Genomic DNA, 19,508 nt, shown 5'->3' on the forward strand with positions numbered 1-19,508 from the left:
CAGGTTTTTATGCAATTAGTCTTGAATTAAGCAATTCATATTATTCTGTCAATCCCAGGTGAAATGTAAATTGTTAAATGTGCTTCCGATTGATTTTGAAATGACCTCATGCTGCATTCAAGTACTCTTGGACCATATTTATGAGCCATAATTATGATTGGATGTGCATTTAAGTGATTTTGAAGGAGAAAAATGAATGTGGTGGCCAATTTGATATTTCTACCTCTCTTTTTAAAGCACTATCGCACATTTTGGTCATACAATCAGATGTTTAGTATGTTTTGGCGAGTTGTATTGGTATTCCACACCAACATTCTCAATCACTTAATAACTTATGATCAATACCTTTTTGTTCCCGCCATAATTCTTTAGTTGACATGGAAAATCCAACTCAGAAAATTTGTCTTGTAATTACGATAGTTCCAACATGACTTGAACGCAATAATTTTTAAGAGGTCATTTTCGACCACTGAGTGCGTCAACACTCTCTAGTAAAAAGAGTTTTGATTTATATTTGTATTGCATTAGTGACAGTTCAAACTGAGATAAACCCGATGTTTATGATCCTTCATGTGAAGGGAAAATCATTATCTCTTATTGTTGGCATTGCATTTAAGTCTGTATTCAGTGTCATTTTGTTTCATAAACACTGGCAATTTCCAGTCACGGTGACCGTGTATCCTGGCCCGGGTTAAGCTGACGTGTAAGCTCATGCTTCATGGACACAGTGTTTAATTTCTAATAACTTCTGAAGCTTTATTAACTACAGAATAGGATGCATATGGATATACTTTCCTCCTTTGACAAGACCATATGCCATTTTTTTGATTATTTAAGTTAACAAGCTTTTATTACATTTAATTTAGTCAGAGAGAAAGTGGGAAATTACTGTTTATAACAAAAAATGACTGTTTTGGTGCAAGAAAAACATTGAGTAATATTATAACAGTATAAGTAGACTTCAGGGGAAGTACAAAAAGCTACACGTGTACAGTATATCTTCTTCTTAAAAAAGATAAGTGTCTACGGAAGAATATGTGGCCTTGTTCTTGCATTTGACTATCATGTACTTGAGCTCTTCATTATACAGAACTGTGCAGGAAAGTTATTTACAGAAGCGTTTAACTGTTATTTTGCATTTACAGAACATACAGGAGTATTTTAAGAGATGGAAGTAATCAGGTTAGTTGTCTGTTCCACACTGATTCCCACACATTGTTTTTGCCTGGATTGTCAGCTACACTGGCAGTATGGATTGGATTGCTGTGTATGATTTATTGCACACACCCTGTGCATATTAGAACTGTGAGTCATGGTTCCTTCTCTATGGATGGATAATATGATGGAAAATGATTTATAAACGAGCGAGAGTAATTTGTCATAGTGGATTTATATAATTACCTGATCTTGCCACTGTGGGCTGTGCATGTGGTGACGCTTGTTCAGGCTCTGTTAAGTGACACTTACGGATGAGAGAGAGTCACAGAGTCTATGAGAATTTATTATTTTTTAATCTTTGGAAGTGACTCAAGATTTGTGAATAAAACTGATTATGTAATAATGATTCGTATTATGTTATTTAGGCGGTTGCCAAGAAATGTTTTGTCCACATGTAAAATTATTTGAGCGCTAATTTAAAGGGGTCCTATTATGCCCTTTTATGAAGTCTTGATTTTGTTTTTGGTGTGTATAGAATAGGTTTTCATGCTTGATTGTTCAAAAAAAAACAAAATATATTAAAGGATTAGTTCACTTTCAAATGAAAATTAGCCCAAAGATTACTCACCCTCAAGCCATCCTGGGTGTATATGACTTTCTTCTTTCTGATAAACACTCTCTGAGACATTTTAATAAATATTCTGATGCATCCGAGTTTTATTATGGCAGTAAACGGGACCAATGAGTTTGAAGCTCAAGAAGGTGTCTCCATCCACATCCATCCATCATAAACATACTCCACACGGCTCCAGGGGGTTAATAAAGGCCTTCTGAAGCGAAGCGGTGTGTTTCTGTAAAAAAAAAAAAATCCATATTTAACAAGTTAGGGGCCGTTCACACAGAACGCGTCTTTGCGTCTAAAAACGTGAGACGCAGCGCTCAGGAGTGGTTTTAAAAAAAGCGCAGTGTAGAACGCGAGCGTCTCGAGACGCGCCTTTGAGACGTGATGCAATAACGACAATAACGGAAATAATAGGAATACCAGAATTGACAGATACAAGTTTTGACATGGAAAAAAAGAAAATAAGATAATAATGAGCGCCTACTCCGCCATGTTGCCGTCAAATAAAACAGTTGTCATGCCAACTTGCTACTGTAAACAGAAGCTCGCAACGCTTGCCCCGCCTCCGAGTTCTTCTGATTGGTCCACTGTTTTGGAACTGACATTGATGAGCGGCGCTGCGTGTAAAAGTTGAAATTCTTAAAAACGCGGCGCTCATGTGCGAGACACTGCAAAATACGCGAGACGTGAGCGTAACGGTCATGCATGTCCGTCAAGCGCGTGTTTACATAGAAAAACAATGGGAAAGTAGCGCATTGAAATAGAAAAACGCGTTCTGTGTGAACGTCCCCTTATAAAGTAAAATATGTAGCTTCCGCCAGACCGCCTTCTGTATTCAAGGTACGAAGAAAGTGTAAAACTCTTGCAGTTCAAAAAGCTTATGCTACATCCTATGCCTTCCCTGTTCAACTTATGGAAAAAGCTTAACTGACGCAACACCAGTTTACACTTTCTTCGCAACTTGAATACGGTAGGCTGTCTAGCGGAAGCTAGACATTTTACTTCTTAATTTGTTAAATATGGCTATTTTTTTACAGAAACGCACCGCTTTGCTTCAGAAGGCCTTTATTAACCCCCTGGAGCAGTTTGGAGTATGTTTATGATGGATGGATGTGGATGGAGACAACTTCTTGAGCTTCAAACTCATTGGTCCCATTTACTGCCATAATAAAACTCGGATGCGTCAGGATATTTATTAAAATATCTCAGAGAGTGTTTATCAGAAAGAAGAAAGTCATATACACCTAGGATAGCTTGATGGTGAGTAAAGCTTGGGGCAATTTTCATTTGAAAGTGAACTAATCCTTTAATATAGACACATATAAAACCCCCACATACCCGCTAATACCATCAAACCACATGTTTTTTCTCTAGGGTTTTCAAAACCATCACAGAGACATCACAAAATAATACAATATCTTTTTTCTTTTGGAGAGTACTGTATTTCAGATTTACTTGCAGTACATGGCACCTCAAGCAATGTCATTTTGTGTCTGTCAAACATAATTTCCATCTTATATTCATATTCAGTAGCTCCCAGCTTCTGTTCTCGGGCCAGAATAAAAAGACTTCGGGGTTAAAAACATACATTTATCAATACTGTTTGGGATTAAAGATGCAACACCAGCTCAGTTGGATACATTAACTTAAAACCAACCACCCCTCACTATTGTAGTAAACAGATGCTGAAATATGATGGCAGCAAAATTGTTCCCTGTTACTGCTGGAAAATAATAAACCCTTATGGTTCTGCCAGTATTTTAACAGCCTGCAGTTGCCAAAGAAAAAATATGATCAAGTGCTTATTATCTCCTTATTCTCAGGGCACAGGGTCACAAAGCTTGTTGATTTACACCACGCTTCTTTGTTGAAAATGAACCTTCACTCGATTGATAGATGCTTTCTTGTTGTTGTTGTTGCTGGCTCTGACTTTAGCTGTTATCCAGAGGGGTATGGTGGTAATCTAGTACAAGTGCTGCCAGAGGCTCCAGTGAAATCTTATAATAGGGAACATCTAGACGCTCTGGATCTCCAGTTCCCTTTATAGATCTGAGAGCTTTATGAGCGAGATGCTGCTTTAATGAGACATTCCACACAGCCACCAGACGGCCTCCCTTCCCTCAGGCAGGACGTACACACTCGACTAGTAAAGAGGAATGAATCACACCAACGCCTCAAGAACAACTTACTATCATTTAGAAGTGCAAACCTGTGAAAGAAAATAGAGCAGAATCAGATCATAGAGAAACTTGTTATCAGCTCCTGTCAAGGGAATAAAAAAAGCACATGAAATTAATTTTCTCTTTGTTTGTTAGTTATTTGATTAGTATATTAGTCCAACAAGCCAAATTCTTCTCATATTTTGAGTTGTCTTTTTATACACTATAAATAATGTTCGTAATAAAATTTTTACTCAATTTTTAGTTTGTGATCTAAAAAGTTCAGTTAATTTTTTAGTTAGATAGAATAGGATAGGCACTGAATATTTAATTCATGTATCCATTCATTTATTTTTACTCAGATATTAGAATTTCAACTCAATTTCTTCACCATTAAAGGGTTAGTTCACCCATTAATGAAAATTATGTCATTAATTACTCACCCTCATGTCGTTCTACACCTGTAAGACCTTCGTTCATCTTCTGAAGACAAATTAAGATATTTTTGATGAAATCCGATGGCTCAGTGAGGCCTCCATTGACGGCAAGATAATTAACACTTTCAGATGCCCAGAAAGCTACTAAAGACAATTAAAACGGTTCATGTGACCACAGTGGTTCAACCTTAATGTATGAAGTGACGAGAATACTTTTTGTGTGCCAAAAAAAAAAATAACGACTTTATTCAACAATATCTAGTGATGGGTGATTTCAAAACACTGCTTCATGACGCTTTGAAGCTTTACGAATATTTTGTTTCGAATCAGTGGTTCAGAGCATGAATGAAACTGCAAGAGTCACGTGAACCATTGAAATTTCAAAACACTTATGACGTAAAGAAGCCTCGTTTACTGAAATCACATGACTTTGGTGCTCTGAACAGCTGATTCAAAACAAAATATTCGTAAAGCTTTGAAGCTTCATGAACCGGTGTTTCGAAATCGCCAATCACTAGATGTTGTTGAATAAAGTTGTTATTTTGTTTTTTGGAGCACAAAAAATATTCTCGTCCCTTTATAATGTTAAGGTTGAACCACTGTAGTCACATGAACTGATTTAAATGTGTCTTTAGTAGCTTTCTGGGGATCTGAAAGTGTTAATTATTTTGTGGCAATGGAGGCCTCACTGAGCCATTGGATTTTATCAAAAATATCTTAATTTGTGTTCTGAAGATGGACGGGTATGCAACGACATGAGGGTGAGTAATTAATGAAATAATTTTAATTTTTGGGTGAACTAACTCTTTAACCCTTTAAGACCTGAAGGCTTTTTTAGAGTTTTTTTTTTCTGAGCGTCAAACACAAAAGTAAAGACTCATAACTCCAAAACTGTAGCAAGGAGAGTCAAAAGGTAGGTATCATTTGATAGAACACTTTTAGAAAATATAAATTACATTACATTTGGACATTTTCATGGTGAGAAACTGCTGAGAAAAGTTTTTTTTTCTAATTTTTCATTTTTTTTTTATTTGACATGGAATAACTCAGGAAGGCAATAAGATAGGAAAAAAAATATTTTTTTGGTGATGCTCTCCTTCATGTGAGCTGCATCTGGTGATAGTGGTGATAGCATAAAGTATAGTTGAATAAGTTGTTATTCATTTTTTGCAGCCAGATAGCGCCCACGGGCGGTAAACTCCGGTTTAGAGGTGCTTCTCAGCACTCGTTAGGAGTTTTTCAAAATGGTTAGATGCATTAAAAAGATGAGATTCTACGCTTTAAGATGATACCTATTTTGTGTTATTCCATGTTGGAAAACGAACATGGATGGGTCCGGGAACATTGAATACACAATGCATCCCGGAAAGATGCGAGACATGTTTTTAGCCAAGTTAAATCATTCCGTGAGTAATATCTTGTGATCAACGCAATATATTATGTTGATAATATTTAGGTTAATTTTAATCATGAGAATCTGCTTTAAATAATCTGTGCATTTTTCATGAAGTTATGAGCACGTGAAATTTACATATTTGTATTCAGTTAGCGGCTGTGCTGTTTTTGTTGTAAATGCATATTACTCAGACTCATTAGAGGGTGAAAACAACGCAACAGAAGCATGTTGGAGGCTTGATCTGAACGTGTAAAGTCTTTGTTTTTGTATGCAAAAAGAATTTTTGTGCTACCTATATGAGTTCAGTTTTTATTGGCTCTTAAAGAGAGACACGCAAATGGGAGCGCCGGCGCTCCATCCGGTCTTATTAAAGTGGTTAAAAAACATAGAATAGAATTACCTTTTTATTTTATTTTATTTTTACCCAAGTTTCAGAGTTTTAACTCAATTTTCTTCAATTAAAGTGATGTAAAAAGTGCAGTGAATTTCATATATCAATATCAATTACAATATCACTTTTACTTCAAGACTGCAATTGAAGTTAAATTTAATTTTAGTAGGTTTTATGCATATCTTCCCATGCATTGTGCAGTCCTGCTTTAGTAATACATTTTGTAAGTGTTCACGATTTTTTCTAACCAATGAATGATGTCAGATTCGTGCATCAGACTTTTTCCTTGTTTAATAATGTCAAACCGGTGATATGACTTCTCAGGGTCTGGTTCTGTTCAGACAAACAAAACAGCATTGTGGAAATGAGCAGATATTTCCACACCTCATTTCCACCTTGTCAATTTTAACTGTACAGTCTGTTTTGTATTACAGCAAGAGGCTGTTCGTGGAGTTTTGGTGATCCATAAATCTTGGACTTTCATAATTTGGAGAGAGATAGAGAGGAAGCTTCCAGTGAGGCATTGGGTCTGTTAGTTCCAGACCGATTCGTCTCTTACGCAATGGAGAAATCATCCATCGTTCCTCTGGCTTCTTGAGCATGCCAGACTTCCTCCTGCCTGACAGAAGGTTTAAAGGAGTAGTTCACCCAAACGATCATTTTGTCATCATTTACACGTCATTCTGTCATCATTGTCATGTCATTCTGATTCTTGATTAGGTGGTTTTGATGTGTGCAGTTCTCCTGTTTAGACATCTGGATTATAGTGAGATCTCAGGTGATCCATCTGGCAGGTTACCAGCCCTCGCTCGAATCTGCTGACTCCAACCATGTGGATCAGAGCCTGGAATTATATGGATTACCATGGGTATCTTTGGAAGTACTTGGCTTCCACTTGTACATTGAGATCAGCCCCATCATCTCAAATACCAGAGAGGAACCTGAGAAGTTTCCAGTAGCCTATTACGACCTTAGATGAACTTGTGATGTTGTCACCTACATTTGCAGCTACTGTGCTTCAGTTCACACACTGAAGGGATAGTCCTACTTTCTTGTGTGGACCACAAAAGGAGATATTTTGAAAAATGTGTCAGTGAGAAAGGTAAAAAGAAAAAAGTCTAAAAAAAAAAGAGTTGGAACGACATGAGAGTGAGTAAATGATGACAGAACTTCAGTTACGGCCTGTATGCGGAAAAACATTGTCTCCTAGACAGCAGTTTATCTTAATTCTGCTATCTAATGTACATCTCATGGCATTTACCATTATTCAGTTCATCATTATAGATGTTATCTTCATATCCTGGCCTTCAGTCATTGTAAAAGACACAGAGGCAAGTGAAGAGTCTGTAAACACCCTAACACAGGTTAGGTAAGAGTGACATGCAGGGCCAAATATTCATTGCTCTCTAGTGTAGGCTAAGAATACACTACCCAGAGCAGATGTGGAGTCTGATGACCCATGTAATATGAGTATTTGCACCGACATGGTAACTGTTGCTTGGTATACATGTACAAGGGCAGAGAATTGATCCATGCTAATAAGTGTATGGGCTGAAATGCTTTGGATTTCTGTTTAAGGAATTTAGTAGACTTTCTTATCCAGTACAACTTACAAAAGTGTATTAGCTTCACTTCTCATATGAGATTTAGAACATTATCTGCTAAGAAAAAGAGCTTGCTTTACCAGTAAAACAAACATTGGACTTGCACATTTGCTTGGATTTCAGAAATGGTCCCAGCTATTTCAAGTATTACTGCTACTTTCTTTCATTTTATTTTAGATATTAATTATATTCATATTTAATTAATATTTCATATTAAATTCACTGACTTTTTTTGGTAAATCTAAGCATAGTATGAGACCGTGAAACCTTACAATAGTAGTGAGTAAACGCTGCTGATCCAAACAGTGACTGAGACAAATTCAAATCCTTGCACATAATATTGTCTGAGATTCCTGGCATGATCCAAATTTTTTGAAACCTGTTGAAACATTCACAACAAATTTAAATCTCAAGTTTCTAATCAATGGTACATTACTGTTCAAAAGTTTTTTTTTCTTTTAGAATGATTTCTGAAGGATCATGTGACACTGAAGACTGCGGTAATAATGCTGAAAATTTTGCCATCACAAGAATAAATTACATTTTAAAATATATTCAAATAGAAAACAGTTATTTTAAATTGTAACAATATTTCACAATATTACTGTTTTACTGTATTTTTGAACAAATAAATGCAGCCTTAGTAAGCATAAGAGACTTCTTTCAAAACATAAAAAAAAATCTAAATTATTCCAAACTTTTGAACTGTAGTGTCAAGTCAAGTCAAGTCACCTTTGTTTATATAGCGCTTTTTACAATGTAGTTTGTGTCAAAGCAGCTTTACATTGATAACTGGTACATTATTTTGGCTGCACAGCAGCTCTTAAAGAATAGTGTCAATGCAGGCAGATCAAAACACTGTTGAATATCAAATGTCAAGTCAAATGTCAAGTGTCCCCAACTAAGCAAGCCAAAGGCGACAGCGGCAAGGAACTCAAACTCCAACAGGTGACATCAGGTGGCAAACAAGTGGCAAATAGGTGTTAAAATGGAGGAAAAACCCTGGGAGAAACCAGGCTTAGTCGGAGGGGCCAGTTCTCCCCTGGCGAACAGTGCTTTGTTACGATTCAGGTTGCTATCATAAGTCCGATAGGATCACAACATTTAAAGTATTTATTTCAGTTCCATCCAGTTGAGGATCGTATTCATCACGCCGGTATGGACGGTTGTTGAGGGGCTGCGCTACTGGTTGTCGTGTTGATGAGGCCTTCACAGTGGATGATCTAGTTGACTCAATTAATATCGTGATTAATCGTTGTGCAGCCCTACTCGGGATAAACAGAAAGACTAATATTAGCGTAGATGCCATTCCTCTTCTGATGTAACAAGTACATCTGGTGTTATAGGAAGTGTTCCCACTTCCGGGAATGTGTTATGTGTATGCCAGTGTATTCCCTAGATATTTCTTTGTGACAGTTTTTATCTTTTATTTTAATTTATCATGCTATTTCAAAGTCACATTTGTGGGAAGTGATGTTTTCTGTGTATCTGTTAAAAGAGTACTGAGCCTTTGAGACCATATAGAGCATATCTTAGAGCTGACACAGCTTGTTCCTGATAAAGAGCAGGTCTTTGTAACCCACCCATGCTCAAACACTATTACATCACATCCTCCATTTATTCCCAGTTTATGATTTTCTTTGTAAATGCACATTACATGTGTGTGCTTTTTCCCGTGTCTGGAATACATTACATGCCTGTTTTGACGTCACGAGCGCTCTCACAAACCCCAATCACAGCCCGCCACTTACCACCATCATAAACTACAATTACAGGTTTCACTTTGCCAAGCCAGTGTACAGTTTAACATAGTCTTTCTCTGTTTAAATGCATTTTTTGGGCATGCTGAAGCAAAGAAACCCCACTTTATTGTATGTTTCAAGACCTTTTCTTGCTTGCACGGCCTTTGTGTTGCATAAGGCCTCGTGGAGTGTGTTTAACAGGTGTGTTGACTTGTGGTGCTGAGTTTCCCACACTACAAATAAGATTATTTAACTATCAAGGACAATTCTTTCCCTTCATTAAAAATAACCCTAGTGGGACAGACTCTTAAGAACTCAACAAACAGCTTGGTTGGAAAGTCCCTGCTAAAGTAGAAAGAACTAATGAATCCATGTCATGAGCAATTGTTTTCTTCGTTGGGTAGATCAGACAGAACTGCATTTAATGATTTAAAGAACTGGCTGATAAGATTAAAACATTTTGCAAATCAGGCTATACTCACTCACTAAATTCACGAAAAGGAACTTGCTCATAAGAGTCATTTGTTTGTAAATTGAAATATACTGGTCATTTTGTATGTTAGGTTTTGCATGCAGCCTGTGAGAACAAATCATGTCCAAACTTCCAAAACTGTATGTCAAGTTTTCAGTAATGTATTTTAAACTGCACATGTGCATTGTAGCATAAACACTCTACTGAAAAGATGATAGCTTTTTTAAAATGAAAAGCAAGATTTGCATTAATACAACGGCCATATTGAATGTTATGATTTCTCCTTTTTTTATATATTTCTATGAGTGGTCTGTCTCCTCTATGGTAAAATTCAAGGCAGTCATTCTGAATGTGGTTCCATTAGCAGTTAGTTCAGTGCTTAATTGTGCTGGCAGCCACAGCTAAGTGATCCACTAACCACTAGAATAGGGCTTCTGCCTGAGACTGTTACTATGGGAGGGAATGAACATCATAGAGAGCGCAGATCCACTTTTACTGTGAAATTATTACTTCTTTTTGAATGGTTATAAATGCCCAACTAGATTCTCTACTTGACTGACCTGCTTAATAATTTAGCAGGAGATAAGAACAAGCACTTTAATTGTCTGGGCTGTCGCTATTACATCTTTTTTTTTTTTTTTTTTTTTTATAAATCTGGATGGTGTTTGATCACTGATAGTGGATCTAAAACAGTGGTTCTCAGCTGGTGGGTTGCAACTTAAATGGGCCTATGTACTTTTTTGTTATTTTTAATGACAAAAGCAAATTCATCGACCACTTGCCAAATAAGATACATATTTATTATTATTATTATTATTATTACTTGCAATTTTTAAAATCTTTTTATTTCATGTTAATAATTTTGCATATTTTTAACCTATGCAGATCACGATTTTACGGAGAAATGTAAAAATGTGCAATTTTGGTGCTGAGGCAAAACCAGTTAAAGCCCCCCCTCTAGTCAATAATTTTATCCCTTAAAACTCATCTTTGATCACCAAAATGACATATTTAGATGTTTTTTTTTCTTGTGAAAAAAAAAAAAAAAAAAAATTCTTCACAAATCTACACAATTTTTCATAACAACAGAAAAATATACCAGGATAACCTGGCTTCTTTTGAGACTCCCTTGTGCAGTCAGTTAATGATATTAACTAGTAGTTTGTGATGTCAGAAACACCAGCGATTTCAAACTGTGTTTTTGAAGCTGTCTTTAGATCACTGCAGTTTTAAAAAGAAAATACTCAGCAGTGGTGTTGACTTATGAATTTGCTCATGTTTTTTATTAAAGCATATTAAAAACACCACATAGACATATAAACAACATTAAAAACTTGATTTTCACCACAGGGGGACTTTAAGGACCACTTGTATTGTGAAGCAAAACCAGTTGAGAGCCACTTATCGTGAAGCAAAACCAGTTAGGACCACTTATCATGAAGCAAAACCAGTTAAGAACCAATTATTGTGAGGCAAAGCCAGTTGAGAACCACTTATTGTGAAGCAAAGCCAGTTGAGAACCACTTATCGTGAAGCAAAACCAGTTGAGAACCAATTATTGTGAGGCAAAACCAGTTGAGAACCACTTATCGTGAAGCAAAACCAGTTGAGAACCACTTATCGTGAAGCAAAACCAGTTGAGAACCAATTATTGTGAGGCAAAGCCAGTTGAGAACCACTTATCGTGAAGCAAAGCCAGTTGAGAACCACTTATCATGAAGCAAAACCAGTTAGGACCACTTATCATGAAGCAAAACCAGTTAAGAACCAATTATTGTGAGGCAAAGCCAGTTGAGAACCAATTATTGTGAGGCAAAGCCAGTTGAGAACCACTTATTGTGAAGCAAAGCCAGTTGAGAACCACTTATCGTGAAGCAAAACCAGTTGAGAACCAATTATTGTGAGGCAAAGCCAGTTGAGAACCACTTATTGTGAAGCAAAGCCAGTTGAGAACCACTTATTGTGAAGCAAAACCAGTTGAGAACCAATTATTGTGAGGCAAAGCCAGTTGAGAACCACTTATTGTGAAGCAAAGCCAGTTGAGAACCACTTATCGTGAAGCAAAGCCAGTTGAGAACCACTTATCGTGAAGCAAAGCCAGTTGAGAACCAATTATCGTGAAGCAAAACCAGTTGAGAACCACTTATCGTGAAGCAAAACCAGTTGAGAACCAATTATTGTGAGGCAAAACCAGTTGAGAACCACTTATCGTGAAGCAAAACCAGTTGAGAACCAATTATTGTGAGGCAAAGCCAGTTGAGAACCACTTATTGTGAAGCAAAGCCAGTTGAGAACCACTTATCGTGAAGCAAAACCAGTTAGGACCACTTATCATGAAGCAAAACCAGTTAAGAACCAATTATTGTGAGGCAAAACCAGCTGAGAACCAATTATTGTGAGGCAAAGCCAGTTGAGAACCACTTATCGTGAAGCAAAGCCAGTTGAGAACCACTTATCGTGAAGCAAAACCAGTTAGGACCACTTATCATGAAGCAAAACCAGTTAAGAACCAATTATTGTGAGGCAAAGCCAGTTGAGAACCACTTATCGTGAAGCAAAGCCAGTTGAGAACCACTTATCGTGAAGCAAAACCAGTTAGGACCACTTATCATGAAGCAAAACCAGTTGAGAACCAATTATTGTGAGGCAAAGCCAGTTGAGAACCACTTATTGTGAAGCAAAGCCAGTTGAGAACCACTTATCGTGAAGCAAAACCAGTTGAGAACCAATTATTGTGAGGCAAAGCCAGTTGAGAACCACTTATTGTGAAGCAAAGCCAGTTGAGAACCACTTATCGTGAAGCAAAGCCAGTTGAGAACCACTTATCGTGAAGCAAAGCCAGTTGAGAACCACTTATCGTGAAGCAAAACCAGTTGAGAACCAATTATCGTGAAGCAAAACCAGTTGAGAACCAATTATCGTGAAGCAAAACCAGTTGAGAACCACTTATCGTGAAGCAAAACCAGTTGAGAACCACTTATCGTGAAGCAAAACCAGTTAGGACCACTTATCATGAAGCATAACCAGTTGAGAACCAGTTATTGTGAAGCAAAACCAGCTGAGAACCACTTATCTGATGTGAAATTGTGGGTGGGCAGGGAAAGCAACTGAGGGAAGGAGAGAGTAAAGGTGATGATACACGTGGCAATTTTTTGAGCAGTGTTGCCGAGCAACGTTGCTTGGGCACTTTCCCACTGAGAATGAGCAACAAATTTATATCTGGATTCGTTAGATCGGTCGTGGGCAATTTTTTGAGATCCTCCAATCAGAATGTTAGCAGCCGATCACGTGACTGGTTTGGAGATTTCAGAAAAAATTCACACAAGATGGCGGCGTCTCAGTAGCAGTGGAGCAGAGAAAAGGAGCATGAACTTATATCTTTTTTTAAGTTGTCATGCATCAACCCAAAACAGGGAATTTACCTCATTTAATACTTAAAATACCAACAGGTGTCCAATTTAATGCGTGTAAGCTGTAATTAAGCAATAGATTTGCTCCTCTCTGATTAGATAGTTGCTGCCAACTGTCCGTTGCCCTAATTAGTTGCCCTGTGTCTCATCAGGTTGCCCGTTGACGGCAACATTGCTCAAAAAGTTGCCCCGTGTATCATCACCTAAAGTTTCACACAGCTGTTTTTCCAGGTCTGTAGCGTGGTACTTCCTGAAATAGCGTTGTCAGAGATGCAACAGCATTCCTCAGCAGCTCTGTCTAACATACAAGACATTGGATCTTCTTTCCTGCTTTCCCTGCAGTTCCATATTACTACATTACTCTTATTAATGCACTCTCAACACGCTCATGCACTCTTCACCCTTCACTCCCACCACCTTCATCCAAATCTGTCAAGATTGTCCTCATCTGCCTTGGTTACATAACCAGCTGTCTTTGCCCCACATTCAGGATGTTTCAGATCTATCAGAAAGATGTTTTCTATTAGACTAAGCACCAGAAATTAGCCTTTTCACTGAGCATTTCAAGGTTTTGCACCCCCGGTAGGGTTGTCTTCCTGAACCAAACACATTCACACATGAACTCATTCAGAACAATCAGTTCTCTGTTTTAAAGATGAAAAACACCCAATTTGAGTGTGTTTTTGCTGGTTACAGGCTGACAAACATGAGCATGAGGCAGTCAATGGTCCAGAAGACCTGTCAACTGTCTCAGGGGCCTGAGACTGAGAGGGTCCCCCATGTTATTGGCACCATCTGGCTGTGCCTTTGACAGGTCAAGCTGTTTGAAGAGCCAGATGTGGCATTTCAAATAAACTTAGGTGTGCTAGATGTGTTTTTACCAGCAACTTCTGTCAACTATCTCCGCTTTTTACAGAAAATTATGCAGTTCAGCCTTTAAAGCCCAAAGCCACAAATCAAAGTTATGAAAGAAGACAGCACTGTCAGGTTTTCCATGTGCGTAGCACAAAATCTTTTAGCTAAGAGTGTGTGCCAGCTTATGGATTTGGCACATTTTTTTACTGCATTTCTGATACTTTAAAAACACAGAATAGCTGCTAACTTGATTTACTGAGTTGTGTTTTGATTTGTCAGGGAATTCTGGTCCGTTTATTCTCAGTTTATCTGCAGTGCAGTTTGGAGACTGACTTCTCAAGTGACCCATGAAGTTTAGGGGGAAAGTATATGGATAATTTCACTTCCTTTTAGGAACCAGAAACAACATTTCTATCAAACTATCATACCTTAAACACTACATCTTACCCCTAACTCTACCCCTAACCGAAATGAGAAGGATATTATTGTTTTACAAGAACATTGTTCAAATCTCCAACCCTTAAAGGTGCTCTCACAAGGAATGTCACGGCATTGATTGACAAGCCAGAGGGCCAATTGTTTACGCGATGATCGCGTAAACGATTGGCTGATGTTTTTCAGGCCCTACCTCGTGCACAGATGATGTATATTAATATTATTACTTTCAGTGCACCTAATAAATAGTCTGTTATCAGTTAGTAAAGACAGTTTCAAGTAATATTACAAAAATGTATAAAACAAAACATCCTCTTTAGCACCTTTTAACCTAACCATAAAATTTGATTGGTCAATAGGAATGTTGTTCCATGATTAGGCAGATTGACCCAGGAACATGTCCTACTTGGAGAAATCACATTAGCAAGTTAAACTTCAAAGAAAAGGGACTAAATGGCAAAAAAGACTTTAAGTCGTAATTTGAGACCTGAAGGTTGGTTAACAAATGTTGTTTTGAATTCTCAGCCACTGAAGTCCCTTTCAACTTGAATGTGGTTCAACTTCAGTTGACAAAGAACCGTCCCACAAGTCACAAAGTATACAAAGCTCGCCATACTGTATGTCCGATCATGTATCAGCATGAATGTTCTAACCCATAAATTTACTTGAAATATGTGCCTCTTCAACAGACCCGAAGGCTGACGAAAGTGGAACGGCAGCGTTTCAGTGAAGAGGTGGACATGCTGAAGTGCCTGCAGCATCCAAACATTGTCCGTTTTTACGACTCCTGGAAGTCCACAATGAAAGGGCAGAAGTGCATTATCCTTGTGACGGAACTCATGACGTCAGGGACTCTGAAGACGTAAGTTCAGTCTGTGCATAGATGTGCAAAATTACTACAAAACTACTTGCAGATGGTCTGGCCATTAGAGATGCCAGTGCGAAGACAAGAAAAGATGTTTCTCTTGTAATTGAACTTCTGCTCATTCTTGTGCATTCTCACACGAGACACTGAAGCTGCTCTTCCAGCTGCTTTTCCAATTCTTTCCCCCAGAATAATAAACTGCACTTTGTCATTTTGCAGACACATTTATTAAGAGTTGACAACCATAGAATAATTGCAGTCATTTGGAAAAGTGTTTTGCTCAATAAATGGAAGATCTCTTTTTATTGAGCTCAATCTTACTCACAACTTCTGAACCTATGGATAACTACCCAAATCTTTCACAACTATGCCACCACCATAGTTTAAATTTTTATCCCTGTATTTTATGATATAAACATTATATCCATTCCTTTGGCACTGTTTGTTAAAAGGTTAGTTCACCCCAAAATGAAAATTCTGTCATTAATTACTCACCCTTATGTTGTTCCGAACGCGTAAGACTTTCGTTCATCTTCAGAACACAAATAAACATCTTTTTGATGAAATCTGAGAGACGTCTATCTCTCCGTTGATTGCCTTTGCAATGAACACTTTGACGCTTCAAAAAGTTCATGAAGAGATCGGGAAACAAACTAATCCATATGAATCGAGTGGTTTAGTCCAAATTTTCTGAAGAGGCTGGATCGCTCCTTATGATGAGTAGATTTAATTTAGGCTTTTACACGCATGTAAACATTGATCAGCGAACAAAAGCAGAAGTCAGGTCAAGTCACCTTTATTTATATAGCACTTTTTACAATGCAGATTGTGTCAAAGCAGCTTTAAGGTGTCAATGCAGGCAGATCAAAAACATTGTTTAATATCAAGTGTCCCCAACTAAGCAAGCCAAAGGCGACGGCGACAAGGAACCCAAACTCCAACAGGTGACATCAGGTGACCAAGAGGTGACAAAAATGGAGAAAAAAACCTTGGGAGAAACCAAGCTCAGTCAGGGGGCCAGTTCTCCTCTGGCCAACAACGAACAGTGCATGATTATGATTCAGGCAGCGTTACAGGTCATAAATCTGATTAGGATCACAACAGTCAAAGTATTTAATCCAGTTCTATCTAGTTGAAGATCGTATTCATCACACCGTTATGGGACGGTTTGTTGGGAATCTGTGCCACTGGCTGTCGTGTCGGTGAGGCCTTCACAGGGGATGATCTAGTTGACGCAATCTCTGCTGACACTTCAGGGCTGCGTTGTCGTCATGTCTAGGCACAGGTCCTCCATCTGATCTGGATACGGCTTGGAATCGACTGACTACGGTAAACCTTGGGATAAACAGAGAGGCAAATATTAGCATAGATGCCATTCTTCTTCTGATGTAACGAGTACATCAGGTGTTATAGGAAGTGTTCCCGGTTCCGGCTGACATAATTTATGCAGCCTAATAATCCTTTAACGGATGTGAAAACATAAATTGAGAATGTGTTATGTGTATGCCAGGTTAAAGAGGTGCGTTTTTAGTCTAGATTTAAACTGACAGAGTGTGTCTGCTTCCTAAACAATGCTAGGAAGACTGTTCCAAAGTTTAGGTGCTAAAAAGGAAAATGATCTACCGCCTGCAGTTGATTTTGATATTCTAGGTATTATCAACTGGCCTTAATTCTGAGATCGCAATAGACGTGAAGGACTGTAATGCGTTAAGAGCTCGCTCAGGTACTGGGAAGCTAAATCATTTAGTGCTTTGTAAGTGATTAGCAAGATTTTAAAATCTATACGATGTTGTACTCAACTGAAGACGAATAACGCACAAGAACAAACCTCTTCCGGAAACTCAAACGTGCTGTGTAACACACGAGAATGAACCTCATTGGTTGCGCAGCACATTTGAGCTTCCGGAAGAGGTTTGTTCTTGTGCGTTATTCATAAATGATAGGTGAATAACACGGACGTAGAAGCACCTAACCCTGGTTGTAAGCCTAAACTTGACATAAACTGTAAACTTGTCCCTCAAATCTGATTGGTTGATTGGAATGTTGTTCCAGGATCAACAATGATGTTGATCCAGGAACATGTTGTATTGCCTTAGAATTTAACTAAAAATGTAGCTACTATAACTAAAATGCCTACCTTTTGGAATAACCTTCATTTTGAGAAAGAGCCTAAAAATGCAGGCAGTTTACAATGTTTTGCAACAGAGCACAAATTTGTTTGCCTTTTGTTGTTTGTCTCTGTTTTTTGAGCTTAAGAGAATTCGTATTTGCTGTTTCCCTTTAGGTATCTGAAAAGGTTCAAAGAGATGAAGCTAAAGCTCCTCCAGCGTTGGAGTCATCAGATCCTCAAGGGCCTTCACTTCCTGCACACCCGAACACCTCCCATAATCCACCGAGACCTTAAATGTGACAACATCTTCATCACTGGCCCTACTGGATCTGTTAAGATTGGTGATTTGGGCCTAGCCACTCTCAAGAGTGCCTCATTTGCTAAGAGTGTCATTGGTAAGTTAAAAATCACTCAAAAAGTTAGTGCTTATTAAATTTAAACTTTACAATGTCAACAATTTCTCTTCATTCACTCCAGCAGAACTTTCTTTGACCTTCACAAGAGTTACTGTAAACAGTGCCCTGAGCTACCTCTACTATGGGCTTATCTTGTTTGTTTTCTCTGTCAACTGTATTTATGCCCCAACAAGTGTTTGACACAGATTTCTCACCTTGCCTATACACAGTGCTGCATATACCACATTAACTCATTAGCTCAGCATTGGCTCGACACGGTTTAAAATCTGATCTGCTCAGATTAGGAGAGTTCAATGACATGAATAAGTAAAGAATGTGTGACCTGGTACATCAGGCAAACCCAACCAATAGCTCAAGTTCCCAGAACTTTTCCCAGAGTTTTCAAGGGTTGCTTGTTCAGTATCTGAAGTGTTTGTGGAAGTCTTTGCCCTTAAAACTAGCTCAGATCTCAAATGTATTGTGCATGTTTATGAGTGCACGTTTAACATTAAGAGACTTGGTGGGCTAAACAAAGCTTTGGGATCACCACTGTGCCCTTGAGCAAAACATTGTATCCTAGGATACCACATTAGGACTGTCCTTGTATGCTTTGGATAAAAGTGCCTGCTAAATGGATGCCTTAATGCTTATATTTTGACATTGATCTTTACTCCCACATAGGAACCCCAGAGTTCATGGCTCCAGAGATGTACGAGGAGAAATATGATGAAGCTGTGGATGTTTATGCCTTCGGCATGTGCATCCTGGAGATGACCACATCAGAGTACCCTTACTCAGAGTGCCAAAACGCTGCACAGATCTACCGCAAAGTCACCAGTGTAAGTCAATCCTCGCATCTGTATCGCAAGGTTGAGATGGATGTCCCTGCCCCGGGATGCACTTAATATGTTATTTACCGTCAATACACACAACATTGCCTTGTCAGGTTACATGAAAAGTATCACCTCTTTCTGTGTCTGCTTCTCACACGTACTACACATGCCATTTTGTGAAACCATACACCAATTCTCTGTTCTCTCAGCTCTACACCACCTACTTCTTTGGCCATCTCCTCTCAAAGAGGCTCCAAAGCTTTTATGAGTCCACTAATGGTTGTTTGAGGCCTTTATGAGGTGCTCAGTGACATTTCTTTGCAACAAGGGGACAATTGACCCTTCGCAGGGAGTTTGATTGACAAGCGATCTAACCAATCAGAACGCCAAATCCGCCATTTTGTCCGACAAAGCAGTCAGTAGTTAGTAGATTAACCTCGGCGGAGTTAAACTTGAAAAATTGTGTATATTGACGTCTTTCTGCTTTTGAAACAACATTCCTTCTCATGTTCATCCATGTTTATTTGATGCTATACATGAACTAGTAGGAAGAGATGATCGGTTTACGAGCCTCTTGAGTTGAGGCGCTACAGCGATCTGTCACGACCATGGTCACGACACATT

The 19,508-nt window shown here is 38.3% G+C and overlaps 1 protein-coding gene across 3 annotated transcripts in view; it reads left to right on the top strand.

The window, feature by feature from the left end:
* Positions 1–19,508, top strand: part of wnk4b (WNK lysine deficient protein kinase 4b) — a 72,953-nt gene that overhangs the window by 15,041 nt on the left and 38,404 nt on the right. For all 3 annotated transcript variants that reach the window (XM_048197757.1, XM_048197767.1, XM_048197773.1), the window contains exons 2-4: positions 15,371–15,543; positions 17,831–18,051; positions 18,733–18,890. In XM_048197757.1, coding sequence (XP_048053714.1) covers positions 15,371–15,543; positions 17,831–18,051; positions 18,733–18,890 — 552 coding nt within the window. The remainder of the gene's footprint in view (positions 1–15,370; positions 15,544–17,830; positions 18,052–18,732; positions 18,891–19,508) is intronic.

This window comes from Megalobrama amblycephala, linkage group LG1 (genome assembly GCF_018812025.1).
Source record: "Megalobrama amblycephala isolate DHTTF-2021 linkage group LG1, ASM1881202v1, whole genome shotgun sequence".
NCBI lineage: Eukaryota > Metazoa > Chordata > Actinopteri > Cypriniformes > Xenocyprididae > Megalobrama > Megalobrama amblycephala.